The following is a 22,456-nucleotide window of genomic DNA, read 5'->3' on the forward strand; positions in this document are numbered from 1 at the left end:
GGGGGGGGGGTGAAGGGGAAAAGAGGAGCATGAATCATGTAACCATGTTAAAATGAATATTAATAAATGTTTAAAAAAAAAGAACTGGAGATAGTGGAAATGCGCATCGGCCACGGGTGGGGGGAGTGGGGGGGGGGTGAAGGGGAAAAGAGGAGCATGAATCATGTAACCATGTTAAAATGAATATTAATAAATGTTTAAAAAAAAAAGAAGAACTGGAGATATAAAGGGTATCAAAAAAGCAATTTTCAAGAGAAAAACAAGTTTTCCAACATAAAAAAATGTTCATATCATTAATAAAAAATAAAATTAAACCATGTAAGGTTTTAACTCATATTTCACAGGTGGATAAAGGAAAAATAATTGTTAATGAAAACAATGCAGATAGGCAACAATAATGAATTGATGGTAGAGTTGAGAACTGTTCCAAACATAATGGAAAAGAATGGAATTATACAAGAAAAATCATTAAAACATACTCTTTGAGTCAGGAATTTCACCAATAGAAATTATGACTGAACATTATGGAATATGAATATAGTAAAATATTACTGAAATGATGAATATGAAAGATTTAGGAAGGGAGGCAGAGCCAAGGTGACCAAGTACAAGATCCCTCTTCCTCCAGAGAGATCTTGAAAATGCAGCTGATCAAAAAAAAAAAAAAAAAAAAAAAAAGAACAGAAATTAACTTTTCCAGGATAGGTCAGCATACAGGAAGACTAGAGAGGTCAATGTGACACTGGGAGGTCTGGTCAAGAAGGGATCACTGAATTATTCTAGCCGAAGGAAACACTGTTAACCAAGGTAGCAAGATGGTTCAGATTCAGTACAGAAGAGCCTAAATTTGTGTAGGGTGCCAGAACAAGAGCCAACTGACAGCTCTGCCACTTAGTACCTGGTTCCATCTAATAGAATAAGGGGAACAGTGCAGTTCCTGTAGTGTTGTAGAATGACTAGAAGTTCCAGGCTCTAGGCTGTATACAGAGCAAGGTTCAAGCTCAGAAGCAAAGAGAAGCTGCATGACTTGAACTATAAAAGTGGAGCAAGGTCACATTTAACATTTCTAGCCTAGTTTGAGGAGTACAAAGGAATAATCAGGGTAAGAAATATAGACTCAAGAGAAGCTGACAGTTCTTTTAACTCTAAACTATTAGAGTCGTTATGCCCAAACTCCAAACTCCAAAGAGGACAAGTCCCTATGTGTGGTACATACTTAGAGAGTGTTATGGGGGCAGGAGGCAGGGGCAGTAGGGTAGGCAGCAATCAGAATCTGACCTGAACCAGTTTAAACTGGTAGATTGCAGGTCTCCAGCCTAAGTAATCTCTGAAATCTTGGAATTAATCCAACATTCAACACCCCTGCACCCCAAAAAGCAGCAGCAGAACCAATCTAATATTTCCTCCAGAAGTGCATGGAATCTGACCCTAACAAAATCCCAAGTCAAACAATAGGCTGGCAGACTGAACAAAGAACCCTACCATAAAATTATATTGAACAGAGATATATACTCAAGATACAAACTATAAAGATAACAATTCCAAAACATCTGCCACAGTCAGGATCATAAAGGAATAGAGCACTTGTTAGATATATTTTAGAAGGTACAACCAAAAACAGTTACTCCAGGAAACTTGTGTAAAATCCTACAGGAGGGGAAAAAAAAGACCTTTAATGAAACACTACAAAACACACACACACACACACACACACACACGCATTCCTGATGAAAATGTTAAGTGTTATAGAAATTCTCAAGTGCAAAAGTAAGAGTAAAGAGAAACATAAAAAGGTAAATGCAAGTGAGCAATCATAAGGCCTAAGGTAAGGATGAACTTATATTCTAATAAGGGGAGATGATACTTATGTCCCCTCTAAACACTAATCAATGGTCATAGAGGCAGTCCTGTTAGCTGGAGAGTCTGGAAGTGGTTGTACATTTTGATGAACTTAGAAGAGAAAGGGAAAAAGAAATACAGAAGGGAGAGGAAAGTGAGGGAAATTATCTCAAGTCAATAAATATCTGCACAGAGAGGAAGAAAAGGAGTGGGTGACATTTGAACCACATTCTCATTAGAACTGGTCAAAGGAGAGAAGAATACATACACCCACCATAATTCACATTCACTCACATTCAAATACAGAAATAAAATATGTAAGCAGGAAAAGGGGAGAAGGAGGAATTGAAGAGAAGGTAGAGTAAAGGAGAGATCAGTTCTAAGCCAAATTAAGAATGTACAAAAATACTGAAAGCCGCTCTTTTTTTGCAAGTGGCTGGAGAATGAGAGGATTTCTATCAATTATGGAATAGTTGAACAAGTTATTGAATACAAATATGATGAAATCTTGTTGTTCTATAAGCAATTATGAAGATGATTTAGGAAGAAGACTTGTATGAAATGATTTGGAGAGAAGTAAGCAGATCTAGAAGAACAATTTATACAATGATAACAATACTGTAAAGACAATAACTTTGAAAGACTTTTCTGAGTAGTGTAAAGGCCAACCATGATTCCAGAAGACTGGGGATGAGAGATGCTACCCACCTCTAGGAAGAGCAGTGAAGGCCTCAAGAATGCAAAATAAGCCTTCTTTTGGAGGCGTGGCCAATTTGGAAATTTGTTTTACTGGATTATACAAGTCTGAAACAAAGGTTTTGCTTTTGTTTCTCAATTGTGCAATGGGGTGAGTGGAAGGATAGGATGGAAAGAAGGCAAATTTTTGCTGACTGAAAAAAAATTTAAGAAAAAAAAGAAAAAAATTTACTATCGAACTATGAAACTATGAATAGTAAAACAGGTAGAACCAGGAAAACAATCTATTGAATGGTCATGATAATGTAAAGCAAAATGCTGAAATGGCTTCAGAACAATGAAACATATCCCTGAACATTTAGCAGGGAAGATGTGGATTCTATAAGTATTGTAATAGGACATATATGGCAAGACAATAGGTTTACATATTTCTTGTACAGTCATTAAAAATAAATTTTTAAATTTATTTTTTCAGTTATATGTAAAAACGATTCTTGACGTTTTCTGTCATTTTAGGATTCAGATTCTCTCCCCTTTGAAGCAGTAAATAGATTATATCAATGCTTTCATGCAATACCTATTTCCATATTGTTAATGCTACAACAGAAGATACATAAAACACTCATGAGGGAAATAAAGAAGAAGATCTGTAACCAGACTCCCACCATTACTTCTTTGGCTATGGACAGCATTTTTCATCATGGGTCCTCTTGGGCTATGTTGGGGACTTGCTTGGCTGGTAGCAGTTTAGTCCTTCACAGTTGATCAGTGTGTATTTCTGTTACCAAATATATTTTTCTCCTGGTTCTGCTCACTTCACTTTTCATCAGATCATAAGTCTTTCCAGGTTTTCTAAACTCATTCTGTTTGTCATTTCTTATGGTACAATAGTATTCCATTACAACTGTATACCACAACTTCTTCAGCCATTCTCCAAGTGGACAATCTTTCGATTTCCAATTCTTTGTCACTACAAAAAATTTTTAAATACAATGTATTTTTTATCGTAGTTCTAAAAACCATAAATATTTCCCTTCCTTATTAGCAACATTTTTTGAGAACCACAGATAGTATTCTATTCACCAGATCTTCATGATTATATATTTCAAATTGCTCATTACATATTGTTTGTTTCAAAATTATAAGAAAAGCATTGTTAGAAGTAAAATACAACAATCAATAAGATCAATTTTAAGTTCTTGCTAAAAAAAGTGAAGCTTAAAAATAGCAAACTTTTGAAATGTATTTTTAAAAGTTGTCTTATGAGACTCTAAATAAGAGGTAAATATAACAACTCATATTTATATAACTGGAAACCCATCTATCTCAACAATCCACAAAATAGCCAAGAATCATTGAGGCATATGAACTGCAAGTGCAGACATCAAAATCCATCCATAAAGCTTATGTACTTATATAACTTTAGGTCTCAATTTAAAGCCTGCTTACTCATTTTAAAAACAACTAGCAATTTTGATAATATATTTGAGGACTCACAATTTGACAAAAAAAAACCCTGGAAAAATTTGACAGTGGTCTGATAGAAACTGATTTAGAACAACACATCACCTAACATCTCAAGATAAGCTCCAAATAGATAAATCACACACACACAAACACTCTCACATAAACAAATTAAGAGTAGTGGATAGGGAAAGAGTTCATAACTAAACAAGTAACAGAATCACAACATAAAATGTATAATTTTAATAATATAAATTTAAGTTTTTGTAAAAACAAATCTAATCTACTAAAATAGAACAAGAGACAAATGCAGTTCATAGACCTGGAGAAGGCGGCACTTCATTTTAATCAGGCTAAAAGTTACTTAATGATCAAAAAAACCCTAACCTTCAATCTCTCTGCCTCTCAGGGCTTTCTCAAACCAGTATTACTCCTTCTTTGAGCTTCATTTCCTCCCTCTCTAATCTTGAATGTTAGAAGGAATATAAGAAAACTAGCCCCACAGTTAATGGAGCTGTGAACTGGTCCAGACATTATAGAACATAATTTGGAATTCTGCTAAAATATTACTAAATTAGGCATAACTTTTAACCCAGCTATATATCACTGTTAGCATATTTCCAAAGAGTTAAAAAGAAAGAGGGGTAAAGACCTACATATTTACAGTAGTTCTTTTTGTGATAGCAAAAAACCTGGAAAACAAGAGGTTGTTTTCCTTGATTCTGATCCTTTTGCTCATCTCTTGCTAAGCCCCAGTTCTATATCACTCCCATCATCCACTGACACCTAAACTCAATCTGCTAAACAGAGCTGAAGGAAGTCTCACAAACTGGGTATTACAAATTCATGTCATCCAAACTCAACTGGAACCCCCCACTTTCATTTCAAGGGAGCCCTTTTATTTCTAATTTGATTTCCTAACTCACTCTAAGAAAGACTTTCCAAAGCTTATCTTCTTTTCTCAAGCTTCCTTCCCACCCTCCAAATCCACCTTCCTCCACCAGGAGGACTAGTCCTCTCACTTTACTGAGAAAACTGATACCATGTGATGTGAGTTCCCTCTCTTCTCCCAGTATCTAAGTAGAGAACACCATTTCTCCTTGCTAAGGCCCACCCCTTCTTCTCAACTTCAACTTCTCCCTTACTATTTAAAAGATGGCCAGGTCTTTCTTTTCCTTAAAAACTACAACAGCAACAAAAAGATCTTCAATAGATTCTATCATCTCCTCAAGCTAACATTTACTATTTCTTGCTCCTTTCTTAGAAAATTCGAAAAAGTTGTCTCCTTGCTTTTATTTCCTCTACTCAACCCTTTGTAATTTGGCTTCTAATCTTAAAACTCAATGGAAACTACTCTCTTCAGGGCTACCAATGATTTCACAGTAGCCAAATCTGTTATTTCCCCCCTCAGTCCTCATCCTTCTCAATCTGTTGACATTTTTTACCTTATTTCTTTGACTGTTCTTTGGTCTTCTTTACTTGCTCACTCATTTCATAGTCTCCAAGAGTGGTTCTGCCCAAGCTCTCTTCTCTTTTAGCAACCTCATTAGCTCACATGGTGTTAAATTATCATCTTTATGCAGATGAGACTTCCAGGCAGAGACACACATGCTCATAGTACTTGCCTTGAGTATCAGGCCCATATCACCAACTACTAGACATTTCAAAATGAATGACCTAGAGATATTTCAAACTCAAAACAAGCAAAACAGAACTTACTATTGTTTTTCCCCATTCCTCATCCACAAACTTCCCTGTTTCTGTTGAAGGAACCACCACTCTTTTAGTCAGTTAACAAACATTAAAAATGTACTGCATACCAAGCACTTTGCTAAGGGTTACAGATATAAAGAATGAAGGAGTCAGCATGCAAAAAGTAGAAATAAGTATGATAACACAATATGGGAGGAAAAGTATAAAATAAGACTGGCAAGGAAGCATGGAACCTGATTACGTGAACCTTGATAAAAGGCACCTGCACTTTCCCAGCTAGCAGGCAACATGAAGTCACTAAAAGAACATATGCATGAAGGAAAGAAGTCTAACAGTGACAAGAAAGGCATTTTGGAGTGAAGTCTTAGTAAGAATGGTTATGACTATGTATGGTAACTGCCTAAGGAGGTGGGGGAAAAAAGGGAGTGGGGCAGATTTGAGAAGAGTAGCTTTACCATCATTATGCACATGGAAGATTTGTCTATCAGCAGTATTAAAGATGATTTGGAGATGGGAGACAAAAGAGACAGATTGCATTGGGAATATTAAGAGTACAGCCAAGGATGAAAGGAGAAGAGATTTGGAACAGTGCTATGGAACATACTAATAGATATTTACAAGGGTAGAAAACTGCTGAGCACCAATGAGGACCCACTTACTCACATAATGTATGAAATCAGTCCCATTCGGTAACTTTTTCTAAGGACAACTAAGCTGCCCTAGAGCAAGGGGTATGTATAGTATATGGGGGGATGGGGGAAACGAATGGTACAAGTTTTTTAAAGGGGAAAAAAGAGACAAGGGGTAGAGGAAGACAAAGAAAGAATAAGAATGTTCACTGGAGCAAAGACCCAGAAGAAATATAAAGGGCACACACAGAGGCATTTAATAATAATAGCTAATATTTATTTAGTGTATAAAGAACACTTCATCCTCAGGGAAAATGGGAGAAATCACAAAATTTAGTCTGGTAGAAGGAATTTTATGGAATAACATCAATTTTCTCAGTAAAGTAGAAAGCTTAGGCTCTTGTGGTTAAGGAGATGGATAAATTATTATTATTATCTCAATAAATGTGGAGGTTGAGCAAAGATTTGGAATAATCCTTGGGGAATATGACAGGAAGTCACAAAGGATGAATGAAAGGATCTAACTCAGATAGCAGAAAATGTAGCTGACACTCTCTACCTCTGCAAAATTATTCAATGTTTATCAAATATTGTGGCTTTTGAAAAAAGGTCATCCCTGGTCACTATCTCTCCAGTGATGAACCTCCTCTCCTTGCACTTGATTTTTCAAGTTTAACAGACCAGGACAAAGCTTACATTGCTATGTAAAGTATCTTTAGAATACTTTATCATTTCTATATCATGATAAGATAGGTATGGAAGTAGGCTTTTAATTAATGGGTGATTGATTATTGTCCTTCATACTTGAAAAGGACAAAAATGGCATCTAGGGTAAAGCCTTTTTTTTTTTTAACCCTTACCTTCCATCTTGGAGTCAATACTGTGTATTAGTTCCAAGGCATAAGAGTGGTAAGGGCTAGGCAATGGGAATTAAGTGACTTGCCCAGGGTCACACAGCTGGGAAGTGTCTGAGTCCAGATTTGAACCTATGACCTCCTGTCTCTAGGCCTGACTCTCAATCCACTGAGCTACCCAGCTGCCCCCTGGTAAAGTCTCTTGACTCATGCATAAAATGGTTTTAAGTGAGGCAGAGTTGAACAAAGTCATCAGCCTCACTCTCTCTTTCAGAGTCATTTAAGTCCAATGGCAAGATAAAAGTCAAGACAACTGGTGTCTGCTCAGATGTAGTAGATGACCATGGTATCTTTGATGTCTGACTAAGTTCTAAGCGCTCCACAGTACCTGCTTCCACCACCTTTATGGCTTTTGGAACAATCTGTTCTCATCTGCCTCTTCCACTGAGGGAAGTCTTTGCATGCCAGGATAGACACCCTACCTAATTTACCAAAGGAATTAAGGCTGGTCAGTTACCCTCAACTTGGTTTAGCCTGCCTCTGAAAACAGTTTACTGAGGTACAGCTGCTGCTAATACTACAGTTTCTTGAAGCTAGGTGGCAGGTGGACACCAAAAGGGGAAAACAGTCCTTCAGCAGCTCACACCAGAGCTACTAGTCTTCCCAGATATATATCTAAATCAGTGATGGGCAAACTACGGCCTGGGGGGACCTGAAATGCTCTATCCAGGCCAGGGGACATTATTCCTAATCTGATGAATACAATGAGTAGGATACAATACAATGAAACTTGGAAAGAGTTGCCTTAGAAACAGACTGACAAATGAGCATTTCCTTTCCTTTGGCCCCCTCTTTAAAAAGTTTGCCCATCACTGATCTAAATTGTAAATGGGGGAAAGGTACCAAGGAAGTAAACACAAGACACAGGGACATTCACAAAACCCATTTACTACTATAAACAGCAATATTAAACTTAGTGAATTCATTTTGCCCTTTTCAAAAACTTCAGCTTAAATTTGAAATGAACTGAAAAAGTAACAACCTATATAGCTGCCAGCTATGTAAGAATATGAAAGTAGTAATGAGAGAGGTGGGAAACAATGGAGAAAAATGAATTTTATTTTTGCTAGCCAAATTGTTAACTAAGGCCTAAAAAATTCAATACTATATCCTGAACACTGAAGGGTAGTTCCTTTTGTTTTTGAATTCTATAGTTGGCAATGATCTAAGCAAGGAAGAAAAATAAATAATAGAGCTTTGATTATATAATTTAAAACAAGCGGAGAGAAAAGAAATGAAACTTTTGATTGCAGAAATGGGACCTCTCCAAAATATTATCAGGACAAAAAATCCCCAAGCAAAGATCTAAGTAATTTATGGTTAGGGTTAGACATTACATTCCCTCATAATTAAGCCCAAGAGTCCTAAGAATCTTATCACTCCCCAGACTACTGGCTCTCCTTCCAGTCTGACCCCTGCAATCATAACCCAGAGAAGCAACTCTTGTGGAGAAATAATTGGGCAACTTCCTCTGCTGGTATTGTACACCTTGCCTCTGCTTGGCAGACAACAGCTTTCTTGGCAACCTTGGCAACCACAGCTTCTGAATACCCAAAAAATAAAGTTCCCTGAAACAAAAATCCTTGGCACTGCCAAATAGAAAAAGCTATGATTTTACTCATGGAAATAACTTTGAAGACACGTTACTATCTGGTTTGCAACTGTACCCTAAGAACCATGAGGACTTTCTATTTGACTTGTGATGGAAATCGCCTATAAATTCTCTCAAGGCCCTTTTAGAATGTGAGCTCCTTGAGAGCAGGGACTATATTTATTTTCTATTTGTATCCAAATGTTTAGCATAGTACTTTAAATTTAGTAAGTACTTAATAATGCTTTTGTCAGTCCTTCCTATATCGTGTAAGGATACATTTACTCTGGAAATTAGAAAGATAACATATCAACACCATTTACTACAACCTATTACAAAAGGAGATCCTGTGGTTTACTCCAGAGACATGCCTACAATATGACATCAATAATATGTAATAAATATATAATAAAATAATAAAATAACAAACACCAATCACCACCATTAAACTTTATATTTTACAGTGAAAAAAAGTTTTTTTCATTGGCCTTGTCTAATCCTTAGGATAACTCCCTGCAGGGATTCTAAATTTCCAAATCCAAATAACTTTTTCTTAATCCTCATCCTCCTTTACTTTTCTGCAGCATGTAACATATTGCTGATGTAATGTTTCCTCCTTTGAAGTTCAATCTATACAATTTTTTATCCAATTCAGATGCTGGCAGCTATTACCTACTAGCCTCCAGAACATAGTCCTTCCTTTCTCAGTTAGTTCAGTGTCTGACACTCTAAATCCTGCCCTAAGGCTTAGAGACTTCTATATACATATTGATGATTCTTCAAATACCATAAGCTTTCCAATTCCTCATTCTTACCAAGACTACTACTCTTCCCCAATTAAATACAGGTCTTTCTAATCTTCCTCTTCAGGCGTTCACTAGTTTGATTAGGAACTCAAATTCCATTATCCAATCACAATCTACCATTCTATAACTTTCTATTCTCTTTTAACTCCTCTTCTAAAGCTATTTCTTCCTTCTCAACCCTTTGTATTTTCTCAGGCCATTATCTCTGTTCTGGCTACACTGCCACCCCTGCTCACTCCCATGCAATCTCAATCCTTTGGCTGGCGAGTTCAACTGGAGGCAGTTCTTGCTTACCATAAGTGGGCTGTTTGGGAGATCTTCCCCAGGGAGGGAGGTTCGATATTGACAGGGGAGCTGAATTTATGTAATGTGAAAACCACCTAAATTTAGCTTCTATTCCTGAATCTCTTGCTCCCTTGTCATGACCAAAACCTGACCCTGATTACTTCTACTGGTCATTTCTGTTCTTAACCATATGAAGTAGAAAAGAACTAGAGTAATACATGACACTGTTCTCACTTTATTCACTAGAAAATTGTCATTTATTCTTATACTACATATATATTAAGGCAATCCAATTATTCCTCGAAAATTGGCATTTTGGTAGCATAGCACATAGAACACAGAACCTGGAGTCAGAATACTTGAGTTCAAATTCAGTCTCTGACATTTCCTCAGACACTTGACCCTAGCCAAATCCCTTAAATCTCTATATGAATCTCATTCATTGATATAATATCCTATAAAGTGTTTATTCCTTTCTTTCCCTATCTAATCCAACATTTCTTCTTTTCTAAGCTAAGGACCTTGCCTCAAAAAGCAGAAGCCATTTGCTGTCAGCTCTCTTTTTCTTCCTTTTTCATCTCATAACCCACTGATAGCATCCCCTACTATTTCTTACTTCATTACATCTTCTATTTTCTCTTCATCAAGGCATCTAAACTGTACTCTTGAACTCAATTTCTTCCTCTTCTCCAGAAGATTGCTCTTCTACCATCCCCACACTCTTTTAAATCTCCCATCACTCTCTTCCTGTCTACCAATTCTCTTTCTTCTTCCTAAAATACATCTTCTTCATCCTAAAAAAACCCTCAATAGTACAATACCTCTTTCATTATCATATGTGTTATTTCTTCCTTTTCTCTATCAAGTTATTTTTAAAAGCTATTATCAATGCCTCTATTTCCTCTCCTCTCTCTTCTAAATCCTCTGAAAGATGACTTTAGAGCTCATCATTCAATTCAAACTGCTTTTTCTGAAATTACTAATGATCATTTAACTGCCAGATTGAATTTGTCTCTTCTCAATCTTCATCCTTCTCAGTCCCCAATGCAACATGACACTATTTGGGACCACTCTTTTTAGGATGCTCATCCTTCTCTAGATTTTACCTGATACTGAACTTTGTTGGCTTTCTTTTCCTCCTAACCTGTCTAACCAATTCTCAGTCCTCTGTTGCATCTTCATTTATATCACACCTTCTATCTACAGCCAAACCCTAAGGCTTTGGTTTGGGCTTCCTTCACTTTCTACTACTGACTTTCTCACTTGGTGATTTTGTGAGCACTCTGGAGATCTATTTATCCAGGTCTAGTCTCCCCTGAGCACCAGCCTCACAAGTCAACTGCCTATAAGGCATTTCAAACTGAGTGTCTCATAGACATCTTAATTCAATATGTTCAAAACCAAACTCACCATCTTTCCCCAAAAATCTACCTTTATTCCACATCTTGCTATTTTCTTCTAGTCACCTATATTAGAAATCCCAGAAATTATCCTTAGTTCCTACTCTCCCTTACCCCACATAGCCAATCAGTTGACAAATCTTGTTCTCTCTGCCCTAATACCATCTCTTCTCTCCATAAATATGGGTATCACTCTAGTTGAGACCTTTATCACAACTCAAATAGGCTTCTGATTAGTCTATTTCTCTACTCCAACTATTCTCCACAAAGCTATCCTACCAAAAAAAAAAGTATAAACTCCTGGGTAGGAATCAAGTTCACTTTTGCCTTTATATTTCAACTGTTTAGAAGAACTCCTAACACGTAGCAGGTATTTAATAAATATTTGATTAACTGAAATTTTTAAGATTCAAGAGAGAGATTTACAGAGGATACAAGGGAAGACAAATTGTTTCAATCTCCTTGGTAAAATAGGTAAAATGCAGGAAGGAGGTAGGGATTTTAATGATTACTACTATACAGAAGCTTAGATCACAACCCTGAATTTCAGCTATCTTAAAACAATTACAGAACTATGACATCTATGATTTTTGCTCTACTTTCAGATTGTTTACATCTCATATCCCCTTCTCAGGTAGACTGTAAGTTCACTGAATTCAAGAACTATTTTTAATTTTGTCATTCCACAAGTCCACGTATGTCCAGGGATTACCCTAAGCAGTGGGCATACAAAAAGAAAAAAAAGACAGTTTCTGTCCTCAAGGACCCTTGTGATCTAATGAGGGCGACAGTAAGCAGACAAATATTTACAAACAAGCTATATAAAGGATAAATTAGAAATAATTTAACAGGAGAAGGACTAGAATTAAGTGTAACTATTTTGTCTGTGTATCCCCAGTACTTAATCCAATGTTTTGCACATAATAGATGCATAATAAATACTCGTAGGATGGAATCAGAGGGAGTTCTCTAATTTTCTACAGAATTCTTCAAAAGTTCAATCATTCAATAAACATTAACCACCTACTGTGCTAACTAAGCAAAAGGTTTACAAAAAGAGGGACCCTATCTCTTAAGGAGCTTAGAATTCAGTGGGGAAGGCAACAAACAAATGTGTACAGATGATAAATAGGAAAGAAAAGGAAGCCATAAAAGAAGGGTTGAAAAGTGCTTCCTGTAGAAGATTAGACTTTAGTTGGGTCTTAAAAGATGTAAGAGAAGCCAGTAGGCTGAGCTGAGGATAGAGAGTTCTCCAGGCATGAGTACAGCTAATGAAAAAGTCTGGCACAGAGGGATGGAGTGTCTTATTTACAAAACATATGATTTCTTTAGAGAAGTAAGGAGGGGGGTAGCTGGGCAGCTCAGTGTATTGAGAACCAGGCCTAGAGACAGGAGGTCCTAGGTTCAAATCGGACCTCAGACACTTCTCAGCTGTGTGACCCTGGGCAAGTCATTTAACCCCCATTGCCTACCCTTACCACTCTTCTGCCTTGAAGACGGAAGGTAAGAGTTTAAAAAAAAAATAAAGTTATCTTAGAGAAGTAAAGAAATCTACATCTAATATATTCAATAAATATTTAGCACCTGATAATACTCTCAGCACTATGGAGGTTACAAAAGATAGATAAGAACTATTTTTTTTCCTCCAGGAAACAAGGAGCTCTTAAATATGGCATTTATTTTCAAGCCCAGAGTTACAAGAAAGCTTTTCATTCCAGCTAGAATGAAATATACAGTAACAATAATTTCTCTGGTTATTTTATAGTCACAAAGCATATAGTTCTTTCAAACTTCCACAAGAGGAAGTGACACTGAATCTTTTTTGTTTGATTTTCAAGTTAAATAGGTATCTCCAAATAGACAACATTTTTGCCAACATAAAACTAAGTCACAATAGCAATAACTTTGCCACTACCCTGTTATTTAAGACAGCTTTCATACCTGACTACTATTTTAGGGAATACATTAAACAGTGAGATATAGGTTGGGGAAAAAAAAGAGGCACCAAATTTTTTCTTTATTTTTCATAAAAATGTAGCTAGAAATGGGATCTTCATGAGCCACAGTACTCTAGGTATAACTCAAGTGACCAAAGATTAAGTGACCTGCTTCATGTCATATAAGCAGCAGAATGAGCTGGCCTGGCCTGGGGCAAGAGTTCTTCACCTATAAGGATGCTGGAATCACTATTCTTGATGATCTCTCCTGTTCTAAATCCTAAAATATACATGTATGGCATTAAAAATAAATTCTTATTTTAACAAATACTTCTGGAGCAAGGTCCTGTATGGGCAAGAGATTTAGCTGGAAGCCAGGCCTGTAATTGTATTGGCTACCATAAGTAGTTCCTGATAAGGACACTTCCCTCTTCCAGAAAGAAACTGGCAAAAATTCTGTTAATTTAGGAAATTTTAGAGCTGCTTGAGGCACTAGGAAGTTAAGTGATTTACCCAGGGGTCATACTGCTTAATGATTTTACATATGCTTCTATTACACTAAATCAAGATATTTCTGAGGCACTAGAGATTAAAAATAAAATCAAGTTATCCTACTCATATTTCACAATTAAATTTCTCATTTCCTACAATTACAAGATAATAATACAGACAGTAAGCAGTTAGATATTTAAAACACTGAAGGTTTCAAGACCTAGGAATAGCACCTTGAGTGGTATCAACAATAAATGACATTTATAGCACTTTAGGACTCCCAAAGTACCTAACACCCAATATTTCCTTTGAGACTCATACCAATCATATAAGTATTTTCTGAAGGCATTATCTTCATTTCATATATACCAAAGGAAACTAAGGCTCAGAGGTCAATATTCTTGCCCATGATATCAAAGCGTTTAACTATTGGAGAAAAGATTTAAAGCCAATTATTCTAACTCTAGTTCAAAGCCAACTTCGTCTCCCATTCATATTTATTAGCCATATGTGACTGGGCAAATCACTAAATCTCTGGAAACCTTTGTTTCTTTATCTTTGAAATGGGAAAAATTATAATTTGTAATATATATATTTATATTTATATACTTCAATGGATGACTGAGGAGAAAGTGCTTTTTATTATTTTTCTGGGCTCTTTAAATGTTTACTGAACAAACAAAAAACAAAACTAAAAAAGTAAGGAGTAGAAGCTAGAGAAGGTATTAGACAATTCAACACAGGCATATAAATAAATGAGTGTTGAGGAAAACTTTAGCTCAAATCCAGTTTCAGATACTTACTAGCAATGGGCAAATCACTCTCTCAGTTTCAGTTTCCTCGTAAGAAAAATAGGGTTAATAATAGCACTTATCTACCAGTTATTGTGAGAATAAAATGAGATATTATTTGTAAAACACTTTCCAAATCTTAAAGACTTAGATCATCACTAACCAACCTGAATTTTCTTGTTAACTTTTATTCACAATCTTATTCACCATGTTTAGTTGTTGTTCTCTCCCTGCTGAAATTATTTCCTATCATTTTTGTATTATTAGCTGTGCAAGTACATGTTTACTGCACTTGGGGTCTCTGAGGCTCCAAGACACAGTGCCTTGTACACAACACAGTAAGAGCATAATAAATGTTTTTTGTATTGAATATCACAATCTATGAAGAATTAAAATTGTGAGTCACCTAAAGAACACTGAAGAGACATGATGAGTGTGTTTAGATTGTAGTACACTATCAACAGTGAATTTCAGAGAAAAAGTGACATAAAATATCAGATATATATGACCAAAAAACAGGCAGGTCAGTCACGCAGCAAAAAGATAAACAGATGGTGACCACATGTTGCACTGGTACAGTATGACATCTTTAGGAAAATCCTAAACCTCAAGACATTTGAGGTTGATACAGTGGATGATTTTTGGGAGTACTTGCACAAGAATTACTCAGAATGAGGTGTGAGGGAGTTTAAACCTTTCTAGTAGGAGGCAGAACCCATATGGAGAAAATCAAGATCCACTGAAACATCCTATTACCTTGAAATACCAACTCAACTACCTTTTAATTGCATCATGGAAAGCTTTTGAGTGAGTTCAAATAATGCATGTGTTAAACTTATCAGTTATAATTTCAAGATCAACAACAGGCAGTCAGCACTGCTGTGGTTCTATGATGTCTCTTCTTAAGTACTGAGGGTTCTCTGATCTAGCAGGCAAGACACATATCAGAAAAGGGGCAGTGACTATTCCCTGCAATAAAGCCAATACCTACTATGGCCTAGGGGTTCAAGATCCTGGGCAAGCTAGAAAGGCTGTAACTGTGATGACTGGTTACCTAGGACAAGTCACTTAACCACTTAGGGGTCTCAATTTCCTCATCTGTAAAACAAGGAAACCAGTCTAGATAACCCCCAGGGAGCCTTCCAGATCTAAAACTGTGCTTCTATGATCCTCTGAACTCTATCCTGGAGAATATTAGCCTATTTAAGTTTTGAGAAAACTCATCTCTAGATTACTGTTTATGAAGTGGTGATTCTTTTTACCCACAGCAATTCATGAATATAATTTACACATAAAATGAACTGGTGGGATCAATACCCATTACAATGAGCTCAGAGATTTTTGAAATACTCAGTCAAGAAGTTCTTTCAACTATTTCTTTGTAATATTTCCTTATATATGTTTTCCCTTTCCCTCCCCTTCCCTCTCAAAATAATCGAAATCTAGGACATCATCACTTTATGCCTAGACTACAGTAAAGTCCCTTCAAAATAGTAAGATATAGAATAAAGAGCACTGGATCTGAAGCTAAAAAAAGCCTGTGTAAGGAGGAGATAGGTGGCTCAGGGGATTGAAAGAGAGGCCTAGAGACAGGAGGTCCTAGGTTCAAATTTGACCTGACACTTTCTAGCTATGCAACCCTGGACAAGTCACTTTAACCCCCATTGTCTAGCCTTGACTGTTCTTCTGCCTTAGAACAAATACACAGCATTGATTCTAAGATGGAAGGTATGGATTTAAAAAAAAATTTTTTTTTAAGCTTGCATAACCTCTTTCCAACTCAATTTCCTCCTCTATGAAACAAAAGATGCCCTCTAAAATCCATTTTGCCTCCACTTTCCTGATTCTATAGAAATCAAACAAATTAACTAAAACACTTGCAATGTAACTCTTCTACTCAAGAAATTATGTTTCACTATAGCCCAGCCAGAAGATGAAGTTTAACCTCCTAAGCCTATCACTTAAAACCCTATATCAATTACATCTTCCTTATCTATTCCATTTTATCTCCTACTATTTCCAAGAGAAAATTTCTACTCCAATTGGGTGCTGAACCAGTTCATTCTTTGGATGCTTTCTTCAAAGCTCACCTTAGAGAATTCAAATAACATATTTCCTTCCAGGGCCATTTCAAGTTTCATTTCCTCTTTCAGAGTCTTCTTGATAATTCTAACCAGTCCACATTGATTTTTCTACTCTAAGAATTCCTATGACTCTTATGTGTACCACAATCTCATTTACTAGTGTGCAGTAGTATATTTTTCTCCAATTGTTTCCAATACAAGGTTCTTTTCTTGAGTAAAAGTCAAGTTCTGCTTACCCAAGAGGGAATTTGGGATAGTGGAAAGAGATATTACCTTTGTAGGCTTGGACAAATCACAACCTCCCTGAGAGTCTGTTTGGTCTGTTTGTTCATAAAATAATGCTTTAAAAACAGAATTAAATGAGAATCTCAGTTCTCCTCATACATACCCCATATTCCTAGGAAAGGAGATAGTAGGTATAACCTATCCTCCAAACTTACTTATCACAGTGGCTTGAACTTATAAGTATTTAACAAACACTTGCCTGCTGAATGACCAAGTACCTACTGTAGTAAATTTTTTAAAAATGGAGCTTAAAGTATAATGAACTCCACAAAGAGGCTATATTTTGTGTATGATAATGACCTTCATCAGCACAGTGCATTCTAAGTTATTTTCCTACTTGTGATAACAGATTTGTAATCATCTAGGCATAAACCATAGTACAGATCCTGTAGTGATAGATAACACATAGCTTAAAAAAGAGATATAGTTTCTATGCATGAAAAATGGTAATCTGTTTAAAACTATAACCAAGCTAAACCACCTTACAACATTTGGTTCATAAAATTCACTTTAGCTAAATTCACAATTGTCAGTCATCTTTCTGCCTTACATAAGAAAATGTTGAAATTAAATCTGCCTGATAATATAAATCAGAAATGTAGTGTGCTACCCTTACATTTTTCCTTCCACTTTATTACCTCCTTTATAGTAAAGTTCTATTCTGATGCCTCATCCTGTTATTGGAGGTGACCCTGAATCCTCAAAGGTTTTGCAAGAAGAATTCAAGTTCTGGCAAGCTCTTCAGAAGCAAGAAAGCTAAGCCTGGGGATGGACAACCTAAGAACTAGTCTACCTGGCAAAGTACAAAGGGGCCTATCTCAAGACTGCCAGCAGGTCATGAATTTTACTTAGCCATAGCAACTTATTATTAAGCCTTACATGTAGGGACATTGCAATCTGAGTACCTTTAAAGAATAAATTATTATTTTTTAAGTATGTTATCTAAAAATTTAACTTCTAAGAAGAAATTGAAGGAATAGATGTGCATCATTCATGAAAATTTAGGTATAATCCTATTGAAAACCATCTAGACTAGCTATTAAGATAATTGGCTTCTAAGTAATACAGTATCTCCAAATCTATGAAGCTTCATGCTAAAGTATGCCAGTGGTTTCCAATTTTTGTTTGGCATCATACTAAATTGTAGTATATTTTTAAAAACAACAGTATTTTCATAGCTTTATGGTTGACAACCAATTTATATTTTAAACTAATCTTTCACCCCATTTTTCCCTTCTCAACCCCAAATAACTTCTCTCCTTTTCAGTTACCACTCAGCTCTCTCCTAAGAAAATTCTCATAAAAAAACCTTCATTATATTCTTGCCTTCCAGGCCATCGCCAATTTCTATTTTCTGGAAACATCTGAACCCTTGAATGATAGATTAAATCTTCATGGCTTACCCAGACTTCCCTTTCAGAAACAAATATTTAAATTATTAAAGATAGGGACTTATACTGGAAACATAAAATCTATTTCTAACAAAACTTATTTCTAAACAAAACTTACACTCTTGAAAGGATGGCTACCTCTCTAAATTAAACTCAATAGAACATGAAGAAATTAGTATATTTAAGAGTTGTTAGTTTCAATGAAAAGATGGTCTATTACTTGCCGAGTTGTCTCAGTAGAAGCTTTCTGTAAGCTATCAAAAATTACAAAAAACCTTTAGGTTGCCAATAGACTTCCTAGAAAAAAGGTGAAAAGCATGCAGCAGTAAAATTTCAATAGGGCAATCTCTAAACTGCAGCGAAAAGTCAGCGACTAATAATGAAGCAAATTACTAATGCTTGAAGATTTAGATCTATATTTTCTAATTTAAAAAATTCATTGCTAAAATTTTTGGCTATCTATTGGATAAAAAGAATGGTCAAATTTAATACTGTCCCGTGTTCAGCAGGTTTAAATACTTACCAAGGAAGATTATTTCCTTTATGATTAATTACAGAAGGGAGAGGGAATGGGAAGAAGGTGGAACTTTCCTGTTAGCCATGGGCATTGGAGATTATTTTCCAATACTTGCTTTAGAGGACAGAACAATTAAGCCAGTCAGAAAATTCCAGACTCGAGTTACAGTGAGACGTCAGGAAGGCCGGCAAGTATGGGGAAAACCAGACCGTTTTTGTTCAACACATTCAATAAATTAAGCAGAAGGTTGGGCTGAATTTGCTATGGGACTACCTAGGCAAACACACCCAACTGACTACAGACGCCTACGGAGAGGAAAAGGTCGGCAAAACATCAGGTAAGAAAGCCCACGAAGTTATGGAGCTCGATGACGAGTGTCTGGGAAAGTACCCTACGCCACACACCCGCCTGCCCCATGGGCCGAGGAGAAAGGGCGGTGACCGGCCCCGCACAGGGCGAGGCAGGGGAAGGGAAGGGCCCTCTCCCAGATTGGCCGAGCCAAGCTGCTGTCCTCACACCTCCACAGCGGCGGGCCCGCGACCCCGCCCTAGCCGCCGAGCCCGGTGCTTCACCACCGGTTAGCACAAGGGACACTGAGGCGGCGGTCCGGAGAAGGGTATAGCAGCTTCTCCGGACGCCTCCTTCCCGCTTCGGCACTCACCCTGCGGGTGCAGGCGTCGGTGGTGGCGAGCGCGGAGGCTGCCCCGGTCCTATATGCCTCTGGAGCGCCGGCTCTTCCTCCTCTTCCTCCCCGCTGGAGGAACAGCTGCTACTGCTGCAGCTACTGCTGCTGCTACTACTGCTGCTACTGCTGCTGCCGCCGCCAATACTGCTGCTACCACTGCTGCAGCAGCTGCTGCCACTGCCCGTATCCGTCGCGTCCGAGTCGCAGTCCCGCTGCACAGCCCGGAGTAGGGCGGTGGCGCTGCCCACCAAACGCTGCAGCTCCGCAGCCCTGGCGGCGGGCGGGGGGGCCGGTAGCGACGGTGAAGACGGCTCGGCTCCAGGGGCTAGGTGACGCCAGAGACCGGCCAGCTGCTGTCGGACATGCCGCTCCACCTGCCGAGCCCGAACCACCTGCAGCCGGCGACACAGCCTCCGCGCCCGGCCCCACAGCGCTGCCTGCCGACCCCGCAGCGCAGCCGCCTCCCCCTCCAGAGACGGCTCTTGCTCAGGCCCAGGATCTCCCAGACGGCCTCCTGCCTCCGGCCTCCACAGCAAGTCGCGGGCGCGGGGCCCGGCCGCCGTGGGGGCTGCGGTGGCTTCAGTCAGAGCCGGGGCCATGGCCGAGGAGGTGGCCGCCATGCGAGTCTTCGGAGAGGTAGAACGGATTGTCTTTTCCTTCCTCTCGGGCCAGGCGCCTTAGTGCCGGCGGCCCCGAGCCGGCAGCCCCATCTGGCCGCGGCGCTGAGGCGGCGCGCCGGATCCGTCTCCGCTCCTTCCCCTCAGCCACATAAGCAACCTCAGCAGCAGGGGCGGCGGTGGGTGGTGGCAGCAAAGGCTAGAAGCCGCCTACTGCCTCCCCCCCCCCTTACGGGCGGGTGCCCGGAGGGGGGGGGGACAGGAGGGAGGGAAATACGGGGAGGGGGGAAGGGGAAGAAGAGGAGGAGGAACAGGAACAATAATATTCCATTCACTCCCCACCCACCTCGTCACTAATCCTCCCCTCTAGCGCGCTTCTGGCTCCAGTCGCACGCGCCACTCATGCGCGTCCCCGCGCCAGACCTCGGCTCAAATACCAGCCCGCCCCGGCGCGCCCCTGGAACTTGATTGGACGCGCATTTGGGTTCAGGAAATAAGGGCTATTCAGAGGGCGGGGAGAGGCCCTCATTAGACTGGGATGGAGCGCGGGAACCAATCCAACGCGGCTCCGATCTACCTCCACCTCTTACTGATCTGCAGAGGCCTGGGGCAAAAGGTAGAAGCCTCAGTGGCTAGGACCTCTAAGGGCAGTGATCTCTCTATCCCACAAATATTTATTTCTAGGATGAGGATGAGGGTGATAAATAATTCTCTGGGTGTTCAAACCCTACGAGAGAGCACTTTCTACTGGGATTACTAAAGGACTCACTCCTTTAGTCACACACGTCAGACTCCCTGGCACCACCAACACAACAGGATATTGCGTAAAGCCAAGTTTTGTGGGATAACGTACTACACACCCTACAAATATAATGACAGTAAAATGGTGTGCTTTCTGAGAGTCTTAAAGTTGGAATCTAAGATGCAGTCAACAGACTTAAGAGTTGCAAAAGAATCTGGTGTCAAATGGTAAATAAAAGGAATTACTAGACTTTCACATTCCTTTCTTTATGAAAGACTCAGACATCTGGTCAAAATAGTTTGAATTTCATATAAAGTTAGAGCAGACAAAATTCCTGATTAGGAGGAAAAGGTGACCTCTCATCATAAAACCTAAGACACTGAAATTTAAAGATCCCAAAGTGGAAGACTGGTTGTTAAAGTATCATTTTAAAATTCTGACCCTAATTCTTAAGTTAATATAGGTAAATTAATTTTAAATTTAAATTTCCCTAAAATCAATTTCCCTAAAAAGGAAAATATTAGCATAAAACTAAAAATTACAACAGCTACACAATACTCTTTTAACCAGTTTTAAAATCTTATACCAGGTAATGAAAACCACTCTCATGATTTTAGATTTTTTTCACCACAAATGATACCATTTAATCTTACTATCCTAGATTAAAACAATCAGGTATGAAATGCATGAAGTCTGAAAATATTTTTAATAATACCCACCAAAAAGAATAGATTTAGGAGCACCCTCTGATCAGAAAGGTCAAGTTCTAAATTAAATTACCTGGGACCAAACTCAGAACAGTGCCCTGGCCAGAGGCAAATCCCTCCTGAATCAAATGTAGGTTACAGATAACTTAAAGATGTATAATTGAGTTTCCTTTGTTCTAAGATTTCCTTTTTCATGGCAAATAAAAACAGAAACAAAATTCATAGTCCAAGTGGCATTTGATAATGTTACTTTCCATTTGTCAGTGCCACCATCATATATGAAGAATATAGAGTAATAAACTTTTAAAATGCATGGAACATCACAGAAGTCAGTTTTTATTAAATTCATTTTAAAAGCAGAAAGTTTGAAGTTTGGGGAGGAAGGAAGAAAAGAAGCCTGTACCTGTGATTTCACTGCTAAAGGAAGCTCCTTTACCAATGCAGACCCAAGTGCGCTCAGGAAACAACACTTGAACAGGTCTTGCCTCTGAAGCCAGCTTTAAATACAAACGTGACGGGGCAGCTGGGTGGCTCAGTGGATTGAGAGCCAGGCCTAGATATGGGAGGTCCTAGGTTCAAATCTGGCCTCAGACACTTCCCAGCTGTGTGACCCTGGGCAAGTCACTTAACCCCCATTGCCTAACTCTTACCACTCTTCTGCCTTGGAACCAATACACGGTATTGACTCCAAGATGGAAGGTGAGGGTTTAAAAAAAAAAAAGATTTTAATGTGTATAGACATAGTACCTTATGGCAGAAATTACTCAATGTCCAAATCTTGTGGTCCAGTTTTCCCCCATCATGATTACTCTCCTTCCCTTTGGCCATGTCATCTCATCTCTAGGTCTATGCCCCTTCTCCCTCCACTTCA

General features: G+C 38.4%; 1 protein-coding gene across 1 annotated transcript in view; it reads right to left on the reverse strand.

Moving 5' to 3' along the window:
* LOC123253732 (KAT8 regulatory NSL complex subunit 1-like) overlaps positions 1–20,139 on the reverse strand; it is a 168,263-nt gene extending 148,124 nt beyond the window's left edge. The window contains exon 1 of the mRNA XM_044682913.1: positions 19,496–20,139. Within this exon, the coding sequence (XP_044538848.1) occupies positions 19,496–20,139 (644 nt within the window). The remainder of the gene's footprint in view (positions 1–19,495) is intronic.
* Positions 20,140–22,456: the final 2,317 nt, after the last annotated feature.

This window comes from Gracilinanus agilis, chromosome 1 (assembly GCF_016433145.1).
Source record: "Gracilinanus agilis isolate LMUSP501 chromosome 1, AgileGrace, whole genome shotgun sequence".
In the NCBI taxonomy this organism is placed as follows: Eukaryota; Metazoa; Chordata; class Mammalia; order Didelphimorphia; family Didelphidae; genus Gracilinanus; species Gracilinanus agilis.